Source organism: Gobio gobio, assembly GCF_949357685.1.
Source record: "Gobio gobio genome assembly, chromosome: 13".
Taxonomy (NCBI): Eukaryota; Metazoa; Chordata; class Actinopteri; order Cypriniformes; family Gobionidae; genus Gobio; species Gobio gobio.
In genome coordinates this window covers 38,451,529-38,474,028 of record NC_137106.1, presented here as the reverse complement: position 1 = coordinate 38,474,028, position 22,500 = coordinate 38,451,529, and the positions used below count along the sequence as shown (strand labels likewise).

Here is a 22,500-nt window from a genome sequence, read left to right as displayed (position 1 = left end):
ACAAACCAGCGAAGAGTGTGAACGTCGTACAGGCCCACAAAACACACGCCGCTGATGTTATCGCCCTCGATTTTATTCAGAGCCAGCAGGGTTATGGTTAGCATGCCAGGGATTCCCCACGCGCTGGCGTGGAAGAGCAAGGCCTTCTTCTCAATGGCTTCGCTGCCCCATTTGGGCACAGCGGCCAAGAACCAGGTTATGGTAAGAATGACCCACCAGACACTGCCTGCCATGGTAAAGAAGTACAACACCATGAAAAGCAGTGTGCAGGCCTTGTTATGCGAGCCTTGAGTCACTGTGGACGTTTTGTACTGGGCGGGATTGCCTGCGTTACACGCCACACGGTCCTCCAACAGGAAGCCTAGGAAAAACACCAATGACACCATCATGTAGCAGACGGCGTAGAAGATGATGGGGCGCTCTGGGTAGCGGAAGCGCGTAACGTCAATGAGGAAGGTGAGGAAGGTGAAGAGCGTAGCGGAGAGGCAGACGATGGAGACGACGCCAATGAAGTAGCGGGCGAAGGCGAGCTCTTCGCGTCGGAAATACATGTTGGGGCAGGGAGGGGAGCAGTCACGCACACCTAAAAACGTGTAGCCGAGCTCGGGTTCCATTTTGAGCTCGCGGGGGCACCAGAAACCATAGTCACGCTGCACAGACATGGGCGACTGGTCAGTGAGGTCCTCGTTCATGAGCAGGTCCACATCGCGAGGGTAAGACTCATCACAGTCTGGGAACCTGTAGTTAAGAGACAAAGACTTATATATTTACATGCTGTCAAAATTAATTGATTAAAAGCAAAAAATCATGCAAATGTTTTTAAACCATTCAAGCGCAATAAGACACCAAGGAGAACACAAAGTCTGTGAATCTTCAGTCTGTGTGACACAAACACTCGTGCGCACAGAAAGAGCTTGAACGGACAAAATCACACAAAATTATGCCAAAATGACTGTTTTGTTGAGTAGCCCATCAAGCACAGTTTTAAATGAGTTAAATGAAGTCTTAAATGAACATAAAGAGTTGTGAGAAAATGTGATGCGTGTCATATCCGCGTCATGTGCGGCAGGTCTTAAGTGACAGCAGCCTAATAAACCTGCTGCTGTCAGTCATTAATGTTAATCAAAGAACAAAAAATGAAGAGAAAATCACTCACTGAATAACAGTTGTAGCTTTAATAAGGACTAATCTATATTTAATTTACAATTAATGCAGTGAAGACTGTGATGTGTTTGATAAGTTTATTCAATTTCAGTATATATCCTACCTGTTAGACCTACCTAAAATCTTAAAAGCACTGTTTATAAGGTTACATGGGTCAAAAAACAACAACAATTTGACAGGGCAAGTAAAAATCTGAACCGATGACTGGGCCAATTGAGCCTTGATATATTAAAGGCCACAGATAGCTTAAATGTGACATTTATTATAATGGGTTTATGTGAAGATGCTAAATGGCTAAAAATGAGAAGAAAAAAAAATCGATTTCATAGAGACATCAGTAGCAGTATTGGTATCGATGATATGGGCCTTCTTTCATAAAAAGATGCCATTTGAACAAATATTTCAAATATGTTATGTTGTTTCTACATTATTTTGGAGATTAAATGTGAAATTATTACAATATAAAATATATATAAAAACGTTAGTGTTATATGTGATTAATTAAATATAAATATAAATGGGGTGTAATGGTACACATATTCGTACTGAACTGTTTCAGTACAGGGCTTTCAGCACGTGTGTACCGAATGGTTCCGAATGCTAGTCAATCCTAGTTCCCACACAAACATATTCAGTCCATTTTATCACGAAATTCAAACTATAAATGCGTTTTGACGCTCTTTAATGTGGCGTGACTGATCGTGCCAGTGAACACGATCATCTCTTCCTAAAGAATAAACATGAATTAATATCTTAAAGGGGTCATAGAATGGTACATGCACTTTTACAAGTTGATTATACGGAAATGTGTGTTGGCAGTGCCTGTACACAACCATCCTATAATGATAAAAATACATCCAGTGTTTTTCTTTAATCTCCTTATATATTTTCCCCTGTCTCAAATCGAGCCGTCCGACCGTGTGACGTTACACGGTGTACGCCCCTCCTAAGATTGTTGATTGACAGCAGCGTTTCAACACAGACCCGCCCTGAGCGAGCTGTCATCAGTCCGCCATTGTTGATACTCTGGAGCAGAATGGCGTCTAAGCGATTGTGGTGTTGTGTTGTTGGGTTTAATAACGAACACAGCAGTCATTTTGATGTTCCTAAATCCGAACTGCTGAAGACCCAGTGGCTGCAGTGCTGAGTTTTGTTTTAGAAGGGAATATTCCCCCCGATCAACGTCAATGTTTGCGCAATCATTTCTCAGCAGACTGCTTTATAAACGAGCGTCAGTATAAAGCAGGTTTTGCTAATAAGCTGCTCTTGAAAAAAGGATCGTGTTCCTGCTGCACCTCAGGAAGATGTCAGTGTAACGTTTTATTAACCTTTATATTAATCTTTGCAAATCGCTTGCACGCTTCACGATGAATGAGGCTAAAGTTTACAGGGTAAGTTACATTACGGCATGCTTTCTGTTTATGACGTTCTCAATATAATTCATAATCCCACGTTTATAATGAACAACGCGTTATGTTTGTTATTACAAACTGTGTACTCGGGTGATAAAGTTAACGTGGTAACACTACACTAAGCTTACTTTTGTACATGGTTTATAACGGTGTCTGTTACTGATTAAGAAGTAATGTAAAAAAAAAAAATCTTATAACATATCATCAATCTGTCAATGAACTAACACATCAGTAAACACATAGCAACTACGCTACTCTGCCAGAACAAAGATAGATCAAAGTGACATGACGTTAACCAACCATTCAGAAACGTCCTGTTCGAACTTCGATGGGTTCGTCATCTGTTCCTGGTCCGACTCCGGTTCAAAATGATAAGGTTGCTTAGATGTGTCTTCAGAGACTCCCGTTGCCATTATTTCTCGAAAATATACCCTCAAATGTTGTCAAGGCAACACTCCACGTGTGTTGTGGTGTTGTGTCGGGTCGAACCAAACGCCCCACAGAGCAGAGGGGGCGGGGTGAGCAAAGCTCATTATCATTTAAAGTCACATACACTGAAATGACTTGCTAAAAACTGAGCTGGTTTTGACCAGGTAAATTGAGTGTTTTCTTACAATACTAATGAGAATTTTTAATTAAAGTATATTACAAACTTTTCATTTAGACACTAAAGAATCATATTAACTTGCACAAAAATGTCATTCTATGACCCCTTTAAGGTATGTTGAGGATACATTACAACTTACAACTGAAAAGTATATATGTCACGTAATCGCTCAATCAGTGTTTCAACCGTGGAAAGACGTCAATAAAACAGCTTGTAAACAATGTCACGTAGAATTACATTTACCTCAGAAGTCATTCAGTGTCCACAGCTGTTAGTTCACTAGAGAGATGAACTCTTTCACTAAATATATGCATTAAATATATAAATTATATTCTACGTAACCTGTTAGTGATGTCTTGATTATTTACTATATGTTTAAATAAATGAAAATGACAGCCACTGTGTATTTCAACAACGAATGGGAGTAAAAACATAATTTTATAATTAGATTTAGAAGTTAATGCAAAAACTGCCTTAGGTGAAGTTTACATGTTTGCGTACTATGTTATTTGAGTGTTGATTATTATATCTAAAAATAAATAGCAACTGAATTCATGCTAATAGTTTGGGCACTGTTGTTAACCTTTAATATTATAGATATTATCTTTATATTATATTATCTTTAAGAAACTTTTAGTTATAATTGAATACATTTAAGAGCAGACATTTTTTTCAGTAAATCACTGTTAAATAAATTAAATAAAAATAAATAAAAAGCAATTTTGTAAAACTGCTGTACCGAACCATGACTTCAAAACCGAGGTACGTACTGAACCGTCAGTTTTGTGTGCCGTTACACCCCTAATAAAAAACATATACAAAAAAGTTTTTTTTTTTTTGACTGCTGCTAACAAATTGAAATATGTTGCAGAATTATTTCAAGCTGGTTTGAATTGTGACCATATTTTCCCTTTTCAGAATGGTTCAGAATGGAGATTAAAGGTTTCCCTCGAACATCTGCGTTTCGTTAAACCTTTTTCCATTTAAAAAGAAGTAGAAACATGTTAAATCATTACAGTGCAATTTACCTGCTGAGCAATTATGTGGCAATTATATCTGAAACACTGGGAAATGTACACGTCGTACCCTTTCTCAAAAATGATCTACAATCTCTATTAAAAAAACTCAAGCGGTACCTGCTGCACTCCATCTCCTCTGGCCAGGTGACTCCAAACATATCCATGAGCTTCTGGCAGTCTCTCTTGGCATGGTTGCACAGGCTCCGGCAAGGCAAAGACACCCGTCCGTACTCCATACACACGGGCGCATACAGGGCGCACAGGAACGGCCGGAGGTCTGGAGAGCACTGCAGGTTCACCATGGGGTGGAAGGGCTGTTGAGGAGGGAGAACAGAGAGTTAGTTCATGCCAAGTGTCCAGAGAGTTTTATGACAGATCTCATAAAAATCACACAGCTTGGCTCTGGCAGCAGTTTGGCAGAAAAATTAACCCCACTGGACCTTTGGCAAGTGTTAAGATTTAGGTAGAAGTGCAATAGTGCAAGACAACTCATCAGGCAGAAGTCAACATGAAATTAAAACTGACACCTTCAATATTCACTTAAAAAAATGTGATTCATTGAACAAAGATTGTCTGTGGAATCAAGATACAACTAGCTCTGCTTCTGAAACAATTATGCTTTTCAGATGATGCCATCAAGACATAATATACACTTTTCACCATCCATTTTCCCCATTAAATAGCCTGTTCTACTCTGAAATATGTCACAATTATGGAAGTAAAAGAGGTTGTGAACATTTCATGCTGACCATTGTGAACATATCCAAAAACTATGCTTCAGATTCATTAAGAAAACACTGACCTAGGGTCGGATTCACAAAACATTCTTAAAGAAATTCCTTGTCATTTTCCAATATATGAATACAAATATTTCCTAAGAATTCTTAAAAATAATTGTCTTAAAATTCATCGTAAATCAGCCTCTTTAAATTAACCCCCAGCTTGCCTTAAATCACCAAAGGCAAGATGTTTAATGAATGTATTAGGTTGTTTCAAATATATTAAGCATTACAACAATACTAAACAAATTACAAGGCAAGCATAGATAAACACAATAGAACAAAGAGATACAAAGGAAATAAGCAGTGCTTTATGTTTTTCAGGTCAGTCTAACAGTATATTTAAGTACAGAAAGTGAATAATCAAATGTAAAATAACATGGCATAGTCTTCACAGTATAAATTAAATAAAATGTATCTTTGTTAAACCTAGGGTTGGGTATCGTTTGGGTTTTTTTCGATTCCGGTGCCAAACCGATACTTTTAAAACGGTTCCGGTGCCTAAACGGTGCCTGAACCGATACTTTTTTTTAAAAAAAGGCCACAAAACGAGGTGGATGACATTAAATGGCTTTTTATTTATTTATTTTTTATTTAAATTGAACCATTTATTAAAAGTTTAATGTATACTTAAATGTATGAATATAAATAAATACAAAACACAATTTACTTATTTACAAATTATAATTGACTTATTTACAAATTCACAGTAAAACTTAAGCCACCTAACCCAACTACAACAGGCCTAATATAACTCTAAATAACAGTTACAGTAATAACAGCAGTAGGCCTAGTCTGTATTCTTGATCTGCTACTAACCAGCTTCGAGCTTCAGCTTTATTTTGAAATATCATATTCTCTGGCTAAATATTTTAGAACGCACCGCCTTAATGTTTCCATGGCGACGCGTCATGCTTCTCACATGACACACAGCAGCCGCAATAGCGCTGACAGCTCAGCTGTATCGGGTTTATTTCGTTTTTTCTTTTTATTCAAAATATTCACAAACTTCTTAACTGTGTTACGAACTATCTGATGTTCAAATGTGTGTGAGTGAATGTGTGTTAGTTGATCTATAAAGCGCAATGGGCGGTGCCGTTAGTTTGCGCCTCAGAATCGGATCTGTCGGATTTACAACACTTGAGTTCATTCTCGTCTCACGAAATACATGAAAGTAAGTGACCAGTGAACTGGAAGAAGAATAGAGTAAACGATATAGTTACTATATAATGTGCATGTATCTGACGTGAATAAAACACGTAACGTTAGTCAAATTATAACCGTCTCAAAGGATTGTCATTGCCGCTTTCATAGACATCTGTGTGTGTTTTTTGCTAGTACTTATGATCATTTAAATGTCTGAAACCTGAAATAAAGATGATGTGGTTGAAAACACTGAATAGTTGTCATGAGCTGTGACCAGCGCTGAGCGTGTGTCTCTGGCTCTGTGCCAGCCAAAGCAAGCGAAAGCACGTTTGAATTTTGGCACCGAAATGAGGAACCGAAATCTGCGTTCTGATTCGGTCCGGTACATACCGGTTATATAAGCACCGGTGCCATATTGGAACCGGATTTCGGTACCCAACCCTAGTTAAACCTACAAAAGTGATTTTCTCTTTGTCTTTTGTTGTTTGGGTTATATTAATGACAGACAGCAGCAGGTTTATTAGGCTGCTGTCACCAATGTAACAATAAGCATACGTTTTCTTTCTCAATTGTTTATGCTCGGTTTATGTTCGGTATTTGCGTGCTGTTTGCGCAGCTCGGTGTGATCCGAATTGACTTCTTTTTCATGTCAATGGTTTAAAATCGCTTGAATGTTTAAACTGACAGGACCTAATACGCGTGCAAATTATATACTTTCACATGATGGTTAAACCTTGCAATTAATCGGAGAATCATGTGAGTTTGAAACGTGGGGCCTGGTCTGTACGGATCACAGATCAACTACAATCCCTATAACTTGACATCACACATCCTGCGATGCGACTATTGCAGATGCGCACATCGCAATATCGACGATCCTAAAACAATATATATCGTGCAGCCCTACTTTAGAGAGAGCGCAAATTAATGCAACACACCGCTCCATCTTGAGACAGGCTCTTTAAAAAAAAAAAAAAACATTTAAACCATGCACATTTAAGAAAACGTGCTGAACTCCAATACGAGTGTGAGCTTACTGTAAGAAAGTAGGGGTGTAACGGTACAAAAAACTGACGGTTCGGTACGTACCTCGGTTTAGAAGTCATGGTTCGGTACAGCAGTTTTACAAAATTGCTTTTTATTTATTTTTATTCAAATGTGTTTGTCCTTAAACAAATTAAATTACAACTAAAAGTTTATTGAAGATATTGCTTTAAAATATATAGGGAGCCCTTATATTATATGTTAACAACAGAGCCCAAACTATTAGCATAAATTCAGTTGCTATTTATTTTTAGGTATAATAATCAACACTCAACCGAACCGAAAGCCCTGTACCGAAACGGTTCGGTATGTATACGTGTACCGTTACACCCCTATTAGAAAGAGAAGGAAAAAAATATGTTCTAGAGAAATATTTGAGAACTTGCAAGAATTGCACCCAAGAACATTCTTACGAACTTCTTAGAATGTCTCTTTCTTAAGAATATTTTCGTGAATCCGGCCCCTCCCTCCTCACAATCTCAAGGTGCAAAGAGACAGGCAGGAAGTTGTCTGGGTACAGTAACCTGAAGCTCCTTCAGCAGGATTACAGGCCAGTTTGGCAGCTCCAAGGACGCTTTTGTGCCCTGAAGGGGCCCAGTGCATGCTGGGAGAGAGAGCAGCTGCAGAGCTGGGCATTTAAATTTAAATCTTAGAAGGAACAGACAATGAGCCTCCACCTGGGGTTAGCCAATACATATGCACTTCCTGCTGGGGACTGGCCCTTTGTGACCGCCGTGCTTTTTGGAAGGAACTGGAAGATTGACACAACGCAGCATTTGCGCTTCATTCCTGCATGGACTGCTCGGGTGAACTTAATCCCTAAGTAGGACAATATTTACAGATCATTTGCATAAATTACGTTTTTCCCACCAAGAAAACACCATCTTACTGCTGGGAAAATCCGTGAGGAGCTCCAGCGCGTCTTAAAAAAGTTCCAAAATAACTTTCTCAAAATTCACATGATGCAAATGAGCCGTGAATAAAAGCTTTATCAATATTTGAAGAAGGTTATGAAATATTTACCCTGCCTCTGGAGCGGGTGAATTAAAGCAACATCAAAAGAAACACGAGCAGCTTCCATTGGCCTCCCGTATGGATACCACATGCGCTTCAGTAATTGAGCTGTACGAACAGAATTTACATCGCTCTTGACATGTTTCCCCCCCTGTAGATGCTGAACTGGACATTTTATTGATTTTGAGTGTCCTCCCCATAACTCCCTGCTCTCCTGTTACACACAGACACGTGCAGAAAGGAGATAACAGGGTCGTCTTAAGGGAGTCGGGTTCAGGTACAACAGAGGAACTGAATTATACCAGCGGTCTTCATTATTTATGTGGATCAGACACGATAGTGCAGCCGTACGCGACAGGACGCCTTACAGCGGCGCATGAACTACAAGCTGAAGAAAACACAACACAACATTCAATACACAAACAGTGCAAATATACACAATGTATTTCTGACTTTAATGTTGTTGCAAAGCCAATAAGCCATATGAAATTATGAATTTCTTTCTATTGAAGTAGTCCATACAACTTGCACTATATTCCACTGCACTATATTCATCTGAAGCCATTCAATAGCTTTGTGTGAGAAAAAAGACAAAGTTAAGTTGATATTCACTAAAAATCTTCTCTATCAGCATAGTCTCAAAGCTCATTCATTCACTCATTCAAATATAGGGCTTTTCACACTGTGTTCAACCCCGCTCTAAACTTTCCTTTTAGTTTTAACCCAGGGTAAAGGAACGTTTCACACTTGTAATATTGAAGTGAGGTTACTACTGCTTTTTACCCAGGGTTATGAAATCCTGCTCCGGAGCACCGCTTCTGCAGTGTTAACTCTGTATTGCACTGCCAATCATGCGCAGTGTGAAATCTGTGTCGTTAGAAGGTTAAAACTAGATGCCTACACTGTAAAAACTCCACTCCAATTAATGTGTTTTCTGTCGTCTTTTGACATTTTCCACGTTTCTGTGACTGTCTATAGCATGTAAATATGAGGCACATAATTGGTTTTTGGTTACTACACTGTAAAAAAATATTTTAAAAGTAAGTAACTTGGTTGCCTTAAAATTTTGAGTTCATTGAAATAAAAAAATTGAGTTAATACAATGAAGGAAATTGGTTTAATAAATAGAAATTCAAAATATTATTGTGTCTGAACCACATAAGTTTTAAAAAATGTTGTAATAAATCATGAAAATAGCACAATTTGGCATATTTCACTTCATTATTACAAATAAAACACAATTACGCAACATGCTTACAAAATCATTTAATAATATTTGAATAAAAGGTGATGTCGATTCTCAAAAACGTTCATTGTATTAACTCAAAATTTTGAGTTCATTGAAATAAAAAAAATGAGTTAATACAATGAACGTTTTTGAGAATCGACATCACCTGTTGCGTAATTGTGTTTTATTTGTAATAATGCAGTGAAATATGCCAAATTGTGCTATTTTCATGATTTATTACAACATTTTTTTAAACTTATGTGGTTCAGACACAATAATATTTTGAATTTCTATTTATTAAACCAATTTCCTTCATTGTATTAACTAAATTTTTTTATTTCAATGAACTCAAAATTTTAAGGCAACCAGGTTACTTACTTTTAAAATATTTTTTTACACTGTAGTAACCGAAAACCAATTTTGTGCCTCATATTTACATGCTATAGACAGTCACAGAAACAGTGCATTGTATAAAGTAATTCAGCATTTGATGAGGAAAAATGTCAAATGACGACAGAAAACACATTAATTGGAGTGAAGTAGAGACTTAATTTTTAACTTTATAGTCCAAAAAGTCAGGAAAAACTTGATAGTACAGTCGGCAATGTATAATATGAGGGCGCGCAATGCTAAAGCTTTTACGGGTCGCGCATTGCACTTGTCCAATAGTAGCTAGACTGTTTCCATCCACCTATTTTATGCACATTTTGGGATATTGCATAAAAAAAAATGCTAATAAATTCTAAAAATGCACATAAAAAACGTATGCGCTCTAATGAGTCAGATCCGATAAGATTAAAAGATTGAAACATGCATAAACTACGATGGAAACATATTTACTGAATAAATTCCTTGATGCGCATCAAAATGACATGTGACTGTGATGGGACGGCATAACTGGACCAACTAGTGGACCGATCTCGTTGCAAAGCATCTGAAATGTTTTTTGTTCTGAAAAGCCTGAGAAAAGTCTGTCGTCAAATGTTCAGGGTTTAGGAATGTTCAGTGTGATACGTCAGTTTATGAATACCCAGGATTAATTATTAACCCTGGGTAAATTATGAGTATTCATTCCTTATAAAAATCAACCAGATTTCAGAAACTTCCCTGGCTAAAATTTGGAGCCAAATCTCAGGTCTCAGATGGCAGCATTATTATTTTATTTTTACACAGAGATTGGTGGGCCTATTAGTAAAATCAGTTGACTTTTGCAATCTTTGCATTATATGACAACGGTGACTACTTGTGTTTTTTGCCTGAGGTTTGCATGCCTGTAATTCAAGAAGTATTAAAGATGTCTTAATATCCTTTAAGATACTAGCTCTTAAACCTTTCTTTTAAGATACTTATTGTACTTAAATGGGAATGTCTGAATAAATAATGTTGAAACTAGAAATGCATCTGGTTTCCCATCAAAACAATTGTATACACAAGTCTGAAAACCCCTGCTTTGTGCTTTTTTTATGAAAAAAAGTTTTGACATGTCAAAGTCATTCTGAAAAAGCGTGTGAATGACAGGGGTGTAAAAATAACAAACGGCAGCTCAGACCGTCTCCATCTTTGAACAAAACAACAGAGAACAATCTCTGAATCTGTCGAGCAGATAGAGATGCCACTAGAACGCCATGAATCTTCTCTCTGTCAGAGCGTGAAATGCTGGTTTGCAGGCTTACTTATGAATACAGAATGGAGATCACAGCCTTTTATTTAGCGAGCGTGAAAGAAGGCCCTAAAGAATGCATACTGACAAAAAAGGAGTGCTGCCAAATTTAGACAGACAATCCTGAGGGTAGATGCCTTCTGAAGAGGAAAAGAGTGCCGCACATCCATCAAGCAACAGACATTTGGGAAATGATGAACTACTTTAAAATGAAGAAAGCTGGATTAAAATGACACGGCTCTAAAAAGGGAATTGTTGGCTTCTAATAGGGATGGGCTGTACACCATATACTCTGTGATAGCAGAATCTTCAATGCATGACACATTTCTGCCATGCTGTTCATACCGCAGCAGTGCTATTTAAAAAAACCTTACTTTACCCTACTTTAACCCTACTTTACAAAGATTCTTCCCGTGTTGACAGCTTTATTTATTATAATGCAGACGCAGTATAACCGTAAGTTGCTAAAATTCTGTCTAGGTTTTAATATGTCTAAATATTATAGCACATAGTAGTACATATTTAAAAACATATTAATACTATGATACCATGTCCAAAAAAACATGCTAATGTTTAATACTTCAAAGAACAGCATATATTACCATTGTACATGTCCAAAAAACCATGTCCAAGTATTAATTCAATGTATTATCTAAGATTATGTAACATTAAACGCTTTTGGGTTAAATTTATAGCAAAAATAGCTATTTTGTGATATATATAGTCAGTTACTATGAAAAATAAAACAACTGTAAGATTTAATTCCTACAAGCATCTATGTGTCCCACCAGGAGAAACTTCACTGAAGCCTGTTCACCCTCCATTACTCAATGCTTTTAACAGGCACAATTGCTCTCAATATTTCAGCACGCAGGCATACTGTGTATGTATGGTAACACGCATGTGGTGTAAACATTCACATAGCGTGTGTCTTCAAGCGTGTGCACTTAGAATCGATGGACACATTCAGCACGAACTTCCCAGCGGGAAGAGCATCCAGATAGCTCTCTCTCCATCTATCCATCTCTCCCGGAGGGCCTGGACCCCACTGACCCCACTCTGAGAGACGATTCCTCCTCTAACAGCCTCTCGTAGGTCTCCATCACCTTACAAAATGCTGTAGGGGATGCTGAACAAATCAATGTCCCCTTCACATCGCTGACTTAAAAGCATATATCTCATTCTGCACGAACGGCCTAAAAACTCAGCTCATCAGAGTATATGCTTGATCCTATGTGACAGTGTTTTGAAATATGTAACTCTTGCTGCTTAACTACATTAAATCATATCTCTCTCTACTGTATAGAAATACAGAGCTGGTGACACAAATGCTACTGGCTGAGGACTAGCACTTGTATATGTGATGAATTTAATTATTAATTACATATTCATGGTTGTACCTTTAAAGGGCATATTATTTATTAAGCATTGACTGTAGATATCTAGTTTTATATTATTCATTATTACATATTATGATGAATGTAATACGTCTTCAAGGTGAAACCATGAAAAAAAAATTAATAAAATAATAATTTATTTAATATTGATTTATAATTATTTAGGTATTCAAAATTTGTATGATTTCTAAACAGATAAAATGCATTACAAATGTGAGGAACGACCTGGCTCTCTAGCATGTGGAAAAGCAAACCTGTTCTTAGAAGGCTCGTCAGTCGAACCAACTACGATCTGGCACTAGCACTGGCTCTGAACTAGCACCCGGTTCATTCTGGTGGAAAAGGAGTAGAAGAAGATGAAGAGTTGATAGATTAAACTTTCGCCGTATCCGGTCGGCAAAACTCCGAACTCATCTTCCTTTCTTAAAGCTGCAGTCCTTAACTTTTTTGAAATTAAAAATTATCCAAAATAAATTTTTGAGCAGGTACATAACCAGCCAGTGTTCAATACTATCTGCTTACCTTAGCTCGATTTACAATGGTAAGCTTGTAATAATGTTTTTAATTCCAGTGGTACTGGTGGAAATTCAAGCATGTCTTTGCGTCATTACGTCACATCTGTTCACATAAAGAAGGTGTCCTGGCTAGTAGGCGTGTGAGAATGTTGGAGGTGGAGATTTATAGCCTTTTCTCACAGCACTTGATATAATTAAACTTATAAATTTGATGGCGGATCCAGAAAGGTTCAAACGACAACCACCAGTGACAACTGGAGATTCACCCGTTGTAAAATGCAGAAGACTTTCGGGGTGCCATTACATATAATTTTAATGAGAATAAATTGTGAATTCTTCGGGTTTAGTTGCTGTGTTTCAGCATGTTGTTGTTGTTGCAGGAAGAGCGAATCCACAACATGAGTTACACATTATGACTAGCACGCATCTGAGGCGCCGTTGGTGAGCGTTGTATTAGTCGTCATATTTGATTATTAAAGGGGTGGTTGCATGTGATTTCACTTTTTTAACTTTAGTTAGTGTGTAATGTTGCTGCTTGAGCATAAACAGTATCGGCAAAGTTACAGCGCTGAAAGTTCAATGCAAACGGAGATATTGTCTTTTAAAGTTATGGCAGTTTATTGTAGGGCTGCTCGATTATGGAAAAAATCATAATCACGATTATTTTGGTCAATATTGAAATCACGATTATGTAACACGATTATTTCACATGACTTTGGGAATGTGTTGTATTTATTAAAAATACACCTTTCAACAATTCAATTGAAATTGTAACATTTGTTGTACTTTTTGAACTATTAAAATAAATAATATAACATATATTCAAATCAAAGTATAAAAGTATTCACGTAAAAATGATAACCACAAATAAATAAGATCAACAATATGGTTCGGCTAGATATGCTTTTCAGGTACGTCTAACATTAGTTTTCAGGTACAGAAATGTATCAAATGTAAAATAACATTGCATATTTGAGTGCATAAATTAAAGATGAATCCTATTAAACTTACAAAAGCTATTCAATCCGGATCGGATATGCGTCGTCTTTATCGACTGTATAAAGTTCACTTAAGGCATATACAGACTATGTCTGCTAGGATACTCATCAAGATGGACATGTTGACATACGTTTTGTGTGAGTTTGTCCGTTCAAGAGCAAGACTTAAAAGTATTTGCGCGCTGTGAGACGTGTGCGCGCTCTCGGATGAGCGCACAGAGACACATTTTCTCACTGCGCGCGGCTTCTCATTCGCGTCTTCTGGCACTAAACCCGGGTGACGACGGTGAAAACGACTGGTCATATTCAAACATACGGGCAGCACTCGCATGCATTGAACAAAGTTTACAAAGAGAGAATTATTTGAGAAATATGAGGGGGAAAAAGGACGTTTACACGGCACCCCTGCTCTCGTCAATTTTTGTTTCTTTATTAGATTGTCATAGGTCACTCTGTGTTTAATTTTCAAGTGGTTAAACAAATTCGTGGTGTTCCCTTGCGTTGCAGCCACTACCATGTAGCAAATCTTGCACGTAGCATGATTCTGCTCGTCGTCTGATTCCTCAAAGCCAAACTGTTCCCAGACAACGGAGTTGGTTTTGCCTTTTTTGCTCACCAAACGCTGCTGTAACTGCCCTCCTTCTGCCATCTTTACTCGCGCCGAGTTTTTAAATTCCAGCGGATGATATGCACACGAGACTCACGAACTGAGAGAGATTGTGGCTTCGGGAGGGGCGGATGAACGCGTGCGCGTTTCATTCAGAACGCAAGACAAAATAAGAGTGTTCTTGCAAAACTGAACATGGCAAAATAATCGTTTTTTCTCGATTGTACTATTTTGGTGATCGTTGGGAGGCAAAATCGAAATCGAAATCGAAATTCGATTAATTGCACAGTCCTAGTTTATTGCCTACAAAAATGGCCGGTTTGGACTACAACAAGCTTCTTCCCGGGTTGGTGACATCATAAACACCTGCTATTAACATAAACACTGGCCCCGCGAACACGCAACAAAGTGGGCAAGGCCACGTCGCCGTCATTACGAAAGAGAGAGAGCTGTTGCAGAACTACAAACTACATGTGGCCATCTAACCAATCTAAGACCATTGCGTTTTTCGGAGGGATGGGCTTCACAGAAGCAGGAAGCAAACAAGCCGTTCAAAGGACAGTGGAGACAGCGGTGTGGAATAAAGGTAAAATATAAGAAAAATATGGTGTTTAAAAAAAAAAAAGAAGTATTAAGACATGTTATACTGCGCCCCATAAACACAACCAAGCCTAGAAAAAAACCACGGAACCACCCCTTTAAAAATTCATTAATTTAACTGATGATTGATCATGGGAAATTGTATAAATTGATTGACATCTCTAATTCCTACATGGTTGTTTAAGAAATGAAAAGCTACACACTCCATCAACCAGTGTTAGAAGAACTGTTGCAAGAACATGCTAGAAACACAATAATCACTGCATTAATGATCTAATCATAGACTCTTATACATTTGCCTATTTAAATCCAAACAGCAGCTTTTTTTTTTTTTTTGGGCTGGGCAGTGAATAGCTTTCACTGCATTAGCTTTAAGTATAATGTTACTTTTCTACAGATTTCACTTTGCACCTTTCACACTGTGACCAGAAAAAAAATAAAGCAAGACTAATGCACGTAAGAGTTTAATTTTCTGCGAAAAGATCTTTTTGTTCATCTGTCAGGGAGACGTGAAGGTGTAATTAATCAAGACCACTCACACATTCCCGAAAGAGAGATTCATACATATTATTTAGCCTAATCTCCATGTCTAAGACGTTAATGGTAATTAAAACATTGCGGGGTTGATGTGAATGCCGCGCCGACGTGCCAGCGAGCCCAGACTGTGTAGGAGGAGCAGCCCGAGGAACCGGGTGGGTTTCTGGCAGCGGTGCAAAACAGCACATTTGTCTCTCACAGTCGCCAACCACCACTCCTCTAACACTTCAATGGATGGATTAAGTTTCTGCCTGTTATTCTTTTGTCAGGCTCATGATTCACTTAAAGAATCGATGAATAGAGGTTACCTTTGAAAGCCTCAAGCTTTCAGAGTACGGATGCATGCTTTTACGGCTTCCTGGGCTACTTGAGAACTTTGGTGAGAAAAATAACACATAAAGACGTCCATCTACTGTATTTCAGTGTGGATTTGGTGGAAAAGGGAGCAAGTATATCTGGACAAGGGTTGGCACCATTTTGAGTTTTGCAGAAAGAGAAAAACAGAAAGAATTTCCTTTACAAAAAAGTGCTGTGGAAATACCATGGTTTGCTTGCATCCCCATGGTACCTTTTTAAAAGAATATCACGCCATTACCAAGATACCTAACCCAAAACATGGGATGTGTCTGAAATCACCCCTATACCCTTAGATAGGGCACTATTTATTTGAGGGGACAGCCATTTGTAGTGGTGTCTGAAACTATTGTGAACGTTATCGAGGGCACTCATTCAATCCCCCAACCGATGTGAACAATCGTTGTACACTCAACAGCTAGAAAATACCCGTAATGCACTGTGACATTACGACAAATGAATTCCCGCCTCTGACCAGAAGATGGTGCCCGCAGCTGAATCATCCATCCATTTTCCAAACCGCTAGTCCAATGTGGGTACAGTGTAAAAATCATACAGGTATAAATTCCTTTTCAATTGATTATTAAATTGTTTAACTAAGGTGTATACATGATAGTTTCCAAGACAGAGTCCACAATACATCTTTTCATTACTATTGGAGCAGCCAGTTAAACAGCAAGTACAAATTATGCAAAAGCATCAGCCCTTCCGGCGTCACTCAGTGTCCGAATTCACTCACTTGTTTTCATTCACTCCTTCAAGTTGACTATATTAGTGGAGTAATGTAGGGAATAGTGCATGAGGGCAAAGGGGGCGATTTCGAACACAGTCATGGTGTGTTCTCATGTTAAAACATCATGGTACTTGTCCATAAAAACAGTGGTAGAGGTATCATGATGGGATGACTGCAGGGTAATGCAGGTGTCTGGACTAGCCTCCTGTCTAGTGTTTTCTGTCTGGTAGATTTGGACATGGATGAAGAGTGAAATCAGATCCGAACAGGAACCCCCCCCCCCACCACCACCACCACCACAGAGCAGGTGGAATCGGCCAGGCAAACATGCCTTGTGTGAGTGGAAAATCCAGTTTGCCAGCTTTGCAGAGAGTGTGTTTGAGGAGAAAACGGAGAGTTGCATTCTCTCAGGATTAGAAAGTTAAAGGATTTGAGACTTTCTAATGCGAGAATCGGTCACCTTTTCCCTACTGGGCCGTTGTGCGTGCCATTCTGCGTTCTGAATGGCTGCGTTTCTGCTCAAAACACTTCCTTAAGCAGTCATTAGTTATTTAATTACTGCAAATGACAGGTCAAATTACAGATCTTGCATTCATTTAATCCTACATTTGACTGAAATTCTCAAGTCTCTGTGAAATTTTGGTCTCTCATTCCATGTAAATCTGTGGAATTTTTTGCCCCATTAAATCACACAAAACATTACTGTGTGAAATTGTTGTCCAATCACAAACCCCAAGTATAAGCAATAATAAGTGATGCTTGTCTTATCAAACCTTACTAATAAAAGCCAGTCAACATTGAATGCAAAATCTTGAAGGACACAGAACCCATTCAAATATAAATATCTCGTGCTCTTGTACACTCATGACAGCTCAAATCTCAAGTTAACAAGCTCTGACTAACTGCTGTGCACTAGATATTCTGAACTGAAGAGTTGTAGTGTCTTTACATAACAGATTCTTCCCTCCAGCCCAGAACACTGTCAGATACTATCAGGACGTTTCCCATCAACAGTGACCTACCATCAGTCTGTCTGCAGTGCACATCAGCTCCACCATCCCTGCTATAAAGATCAAGTGTTTTTGGAAATGAATAACAAACTTAGGTTGAACACAGGCAAGATGTGCTGTATTAGTCAATCAAATCTGCTGATATGAGTGATACTACACTACATCACTGTCAGCTGAAGAAAGTTATGAATCGGTTCCCTCCTTCAACGAATCTACAGACCAGAATATCACAGAAAGTTAGACAAGTTAGACCTTCTTAGTATAATCCTCTATTCATTATAAACAATATAACAAGAAAAAAATATTTTAAAAAGTCTGTTTTCTAATTAATTATTTGTAAAAAAGAAAAATCATAGGGTCGATACTCAATAAGTGCAATTCACCTTTTTTCCTCAAGGTGGCAATTTCAGGTACGCCATGATGAAGTGACGTTTCACTCATAGTTACCGCAGGCAAAAAAACTAAAGAAAAGATTTTTTATTAGGATTTTTTTATTAAGAATTTATATAATTTTTGAGAGCCTGATTACAAAAACAAACGTCTCACCGTTAAAAGCCATGTGCCAAGCACACAATTATAATGTTCTCATTATTATTCTATGTTGCCTTTATGACAGACTTGCGCTGCACATGTTGCTCTTAACTGTATATTAAGCAATTCAAAACCATCACGGTAAACAGGGCACATCTGAAGTGTCTCAGCTGAAGGAAATAATAGGGTAAACGTACCTATTAAAAGGGTACTTCAGCGCTAGGAAGATGAATGTGTATTTAAACTGGGTCATTTATGTAATAGATGTGAAATTACTTTTTAATTTGGTGCCTTCTAGGCTGAGAAAAGACAGAAAATGTATTTTTGTCTCATGTGGATGAAAGACAACAACTCCCAGAATGCACTTGCTTCGCTGCTCAACGAGGCCACTCCCAAAGCCACGGCCACTGGTTATCACTTGCCCACCATGACACCGCCCCGACCGTTGTTTTGGTTTTCATTGTAATACAATCATTTAGTTCAGTTAGAGTAAAGATACTACAATTAAAAACTGAACGTATCTTTTCAATAACATGTGAGTGAGCCGAACGAAAGTCACAGACGCAGCAGGAGTCAGATTTCATTCATCACGAGAGCGAAGAGCTGAGCAGAGCTGAGGTAAGCGCGACAGTCATTCACGACGCGTTTCCAGTCTGGCGCATTTTCAGATCGTGCCTATGGAAGCTTAACTTTCATAGGAATTCATTGAAAAGTTGAAACACTCACTCCGTTATTAATGCCCGAGCTGAGCGGCCGTGTACATTTACATTCTGTGAGGGAGATCCCTCCCCTGTGGACGGGTTGATAACATGCGGAACTAGCTCCTGTAGTCTCTAGCCTCTGGCCAAAAATTCCCCCAATGACGCAAAATTATGATATATGCATCATCTGAGGATTTTTTCCAGAAATAAAATGCATAATTCTCTTGTCTCAGGGGGACATGAGGGGGGAAAAGTACCATAACTTGAATATACTACCGGGTTTCTACTGATACAAAGCTTAATGCTAATCGCTGAAGTAACCCTTTAAGCTCAAGTACCCATTAAGCACACTACTATCTTTGAGCTCAGATTATAAAAAGAAAAAAAATTGTATCATCCTACTTGATATCTTAACCAATTGATGTGTTTGTTACTATATACTTCCTGTAATTTCAAGCGAATCAGTCCATTGCACACTGAGATATGGGTATGCATGTGTTCACACTCTCTGACGTCCATTTTGAAAGCTGTCTGAAAACTTTCACCAAAAGAGTAGCCCCTTGAATGTGCTTTTTTATTTATTTAAAGGGGCTATATGCGTTTTTCTGAAATTTAAACTCGCGACTGACACCTGTGGCCAAAAAACAGAACTGCTCTTATTTTCTGCTCGCTCTCCTAGCGGTGGTGACGTCACATCCGCAGACAGCGCGGGAAAAAAACGACCCGACAGAAAATAGGAAAAATAGGATACAGGCTTATAGGTGCACCCACTGTGAGCGGACAAGGTGTCAGTATGCTCATCAGGAGATGTTTGAGTCATAAATGGTAAAATAAAAAGGCTATTGTTACGTTTATTTTGGGGGAAAAGTTGCATATAGCCCCTTTAAGCCTTTATTTTCGATAAGTATAACTTCTTACTGCAAAATTAAGAGATTAATGTTTAGACTTTTGCATATTATAACCTAGAACCTGGATGTGGGAAATAATTACAGTTAGATCCAAAAGATAGTTTTGGCTACGGAACATAGCTTAGCTTGCTAGCTGTATAAGATTGTGTGCTATACTAATATATTGCTTAACAGGCATTACTGGCTTGTACTTTTAAATTCATTATATTCTAAATTTACAGTTTATATACAGTTAATGTTCTCTGGCGTTACTGCTTTTTAAAGACTTCATATTATTGTAAGGTGAGCTTAAAGGGTGCACTACTATGAAAAATCACAGCTTCAGTGTGACATCAATAAGAAAAAGTATAATTTCATAGATATTTTCAATAATAGCTGTTCATATTAAAATATGTATTAACTTAATGCATGACCTAGATTATTTAGCAAAATTGTCCTTTTAAATTTAATTTAATAATATTTATTAATTTAAAAAAGGTTTGCTGTTCCAATTAAGCTCAGTGTGCTCCCTTTAAGCTCATCCACATTAAACGTCTATGTAAATACTTCATAAACATACTTTAAAATGTTAACTGATGGTTGTCACCTCAAGTTAATCTTTCTAAAATTATTCTTTAAAAATGTTGAAATTCAAAAAAGAATTCCCCCCAAAAAACATGATATGAGCTTAATGGCAACAGGGGTGTGCTTAAAGGGTACATGTACCCATTAAGCACAGCCAGACTTTTTGTGAGAGATTAATATTTTATTTTAACATAACTTCTTGTACTCAAACCAATACCCTGTGCACTAAAATGTCTCAATGTAGATTTTGGTGAGCTTAATAGGTACGTTTACCCTACATTATTTATCGGCTTTAATATAATCGGCCCGATAACGATAACATTAAAAATTAACATTTAGTTGGCCGATACCGATATGGTGTCTGACATATTGTGCACCCCTAGAATAGATCATCAGCAAAACTTGAAATGGCTTAGTGATTTACTGCAGACCAATTACTGCATGCAAACAAATATTAATATCACTCTTTTGAGAATATGGTTAAGATCGTGAATATGAGCCAGATGCTGAATGTACTTGGGAAATAAGCCTTGATGAGGACAGGAGCTATGTTTTATCCACCTATTTTTATATGCATTTTGGAATATCACATCAAAAACTGCTGGATGGAAACGGCAAGATGCACATTTGAGTCTGATAAATGTTTTATCCGATAAGAAAATATTTCCATAAACTATGATGGAAACACATTTACCAAATAAATTCCTCGATATGCATAAAAAAAATACACGTTACACTGCGATGGGATGGCATAACTGGACCAACCAGCGGATCGATCTCGTTGCACAGAGATTGTTCTAAAATGCCAGAGCAAAGTCTGTCTGTCGTCAAAGTGGTTCAGTATAATTACCTGCCAGAACTCACTGTTCCCAAACAGCAGCATCTGCCTCCGAAAGCAGGATAGATAACACGTTTATTGTGTTTTGTCTGTATATTCTCTGAGATGCAAGTAATATATTACATACAAAGTGATAATATACAGTGGCTTCTCCTACTTTTCTTAGTGATATTTAACGCCGGTTTATCAGGAATTGACGATTTTGTTCTCTTCGTCTCACTGAAACGGTGCAGTATTCACATGCTTTATGTGATATTCCAATTTTGTGTACAAGTTAAATTCGCAACTTTGGATGGAAATATAGCTATTGATGATGGTAATAAGAATCTGCTCAAATTGAACTCTTCCCACCCAGTTCTAAAAGGTAACAAAATATGCTTTATTTTATTCTTTTTTAATTGTTATCAAAATATCAGGAGAGTTTTATACTATTTCAGAAGATAGAGAATGATCCATCCATGTTAGATATAGACCTGAGTCGCTAAAGACCCGATGTGAAATAATGATTGGTGAAACATTCATGCATTTAAAGGGTTAGTTCACCCAAAAATGAAAATTCTGTCATTAATTACTTACCCTCATGTCGTTTGACACCCGTAAGACCTCCGTTCATCTTCGGAACACAAATGAAGATATTTTAGTTGAAATCTGATGGCTCAGAAAGGCCTCCATCGGCACAATGCACTTTACACTCTCAAGACCCTTAAAAGGTACTAAAGACGTCGTTACGAAGTCCATCTCACTACAGTGGTTCTACAATAAATTTAGGAAGCGACGAGAATAGTTTTTGTGTGCAAAAAAACCTATATAACGACCTATATAGTGATGACCGATTTGAAAACACTGCATCATGAAGCTTCGAAGCGTTATGAATCAGTGAGTCGATTCAGCTGTTTGGATCGACAAAGTCACGTGATTTCAGCAGTTTGGCGGTTCAAAGCTTCAAAGCTTCATGATGCATTGTTTTGAAATCGGTCATCGCTATATAAGTCGTTGTTTAGGTTTTTTTGCGCACAAAAACTATTCTCGTCGCTTTATAAAGTTATTGTTGAACCACTGTAGTGAGATGGACTTTGTAACGACGTCTTTAGTACCTTTTATGGGTCTTGAGAGTAGGGCTGTACGATTAATCGA

The 22,500-nt window shown here is 37.9% G+C and overlaps 1 protein-coding gene across 1 annotated transcript in view; it reads right to left on the bottom strand.

Annotated features, from left to right (window-relative positions):
• The window catches only part of fzd3b (frizzled class receptor 3b), a 43,577-nt gene that overhangs the window by 10,580 nt on the left and 10,497 nt on the right, over nt 1–22,500 (bottom strand). Inside the window, exons 3-4 of the mRNA XM_079832352.1 lie at nt 4,320–4,516; nt 1–738 (exon numbers count right to left, since the gene is read on the bottom strand). The exon at nt 1–738 is cut by the window's left edge and continues 280 nt beyond it. Coding sequence (XP_079688478.1) covers nt 1–738; nt 4,320–4,516 — 935 coding nt within the window. The remainder of the gene's footprint in view (nt 739–4,319; nt 4,517–22,500) is intronic.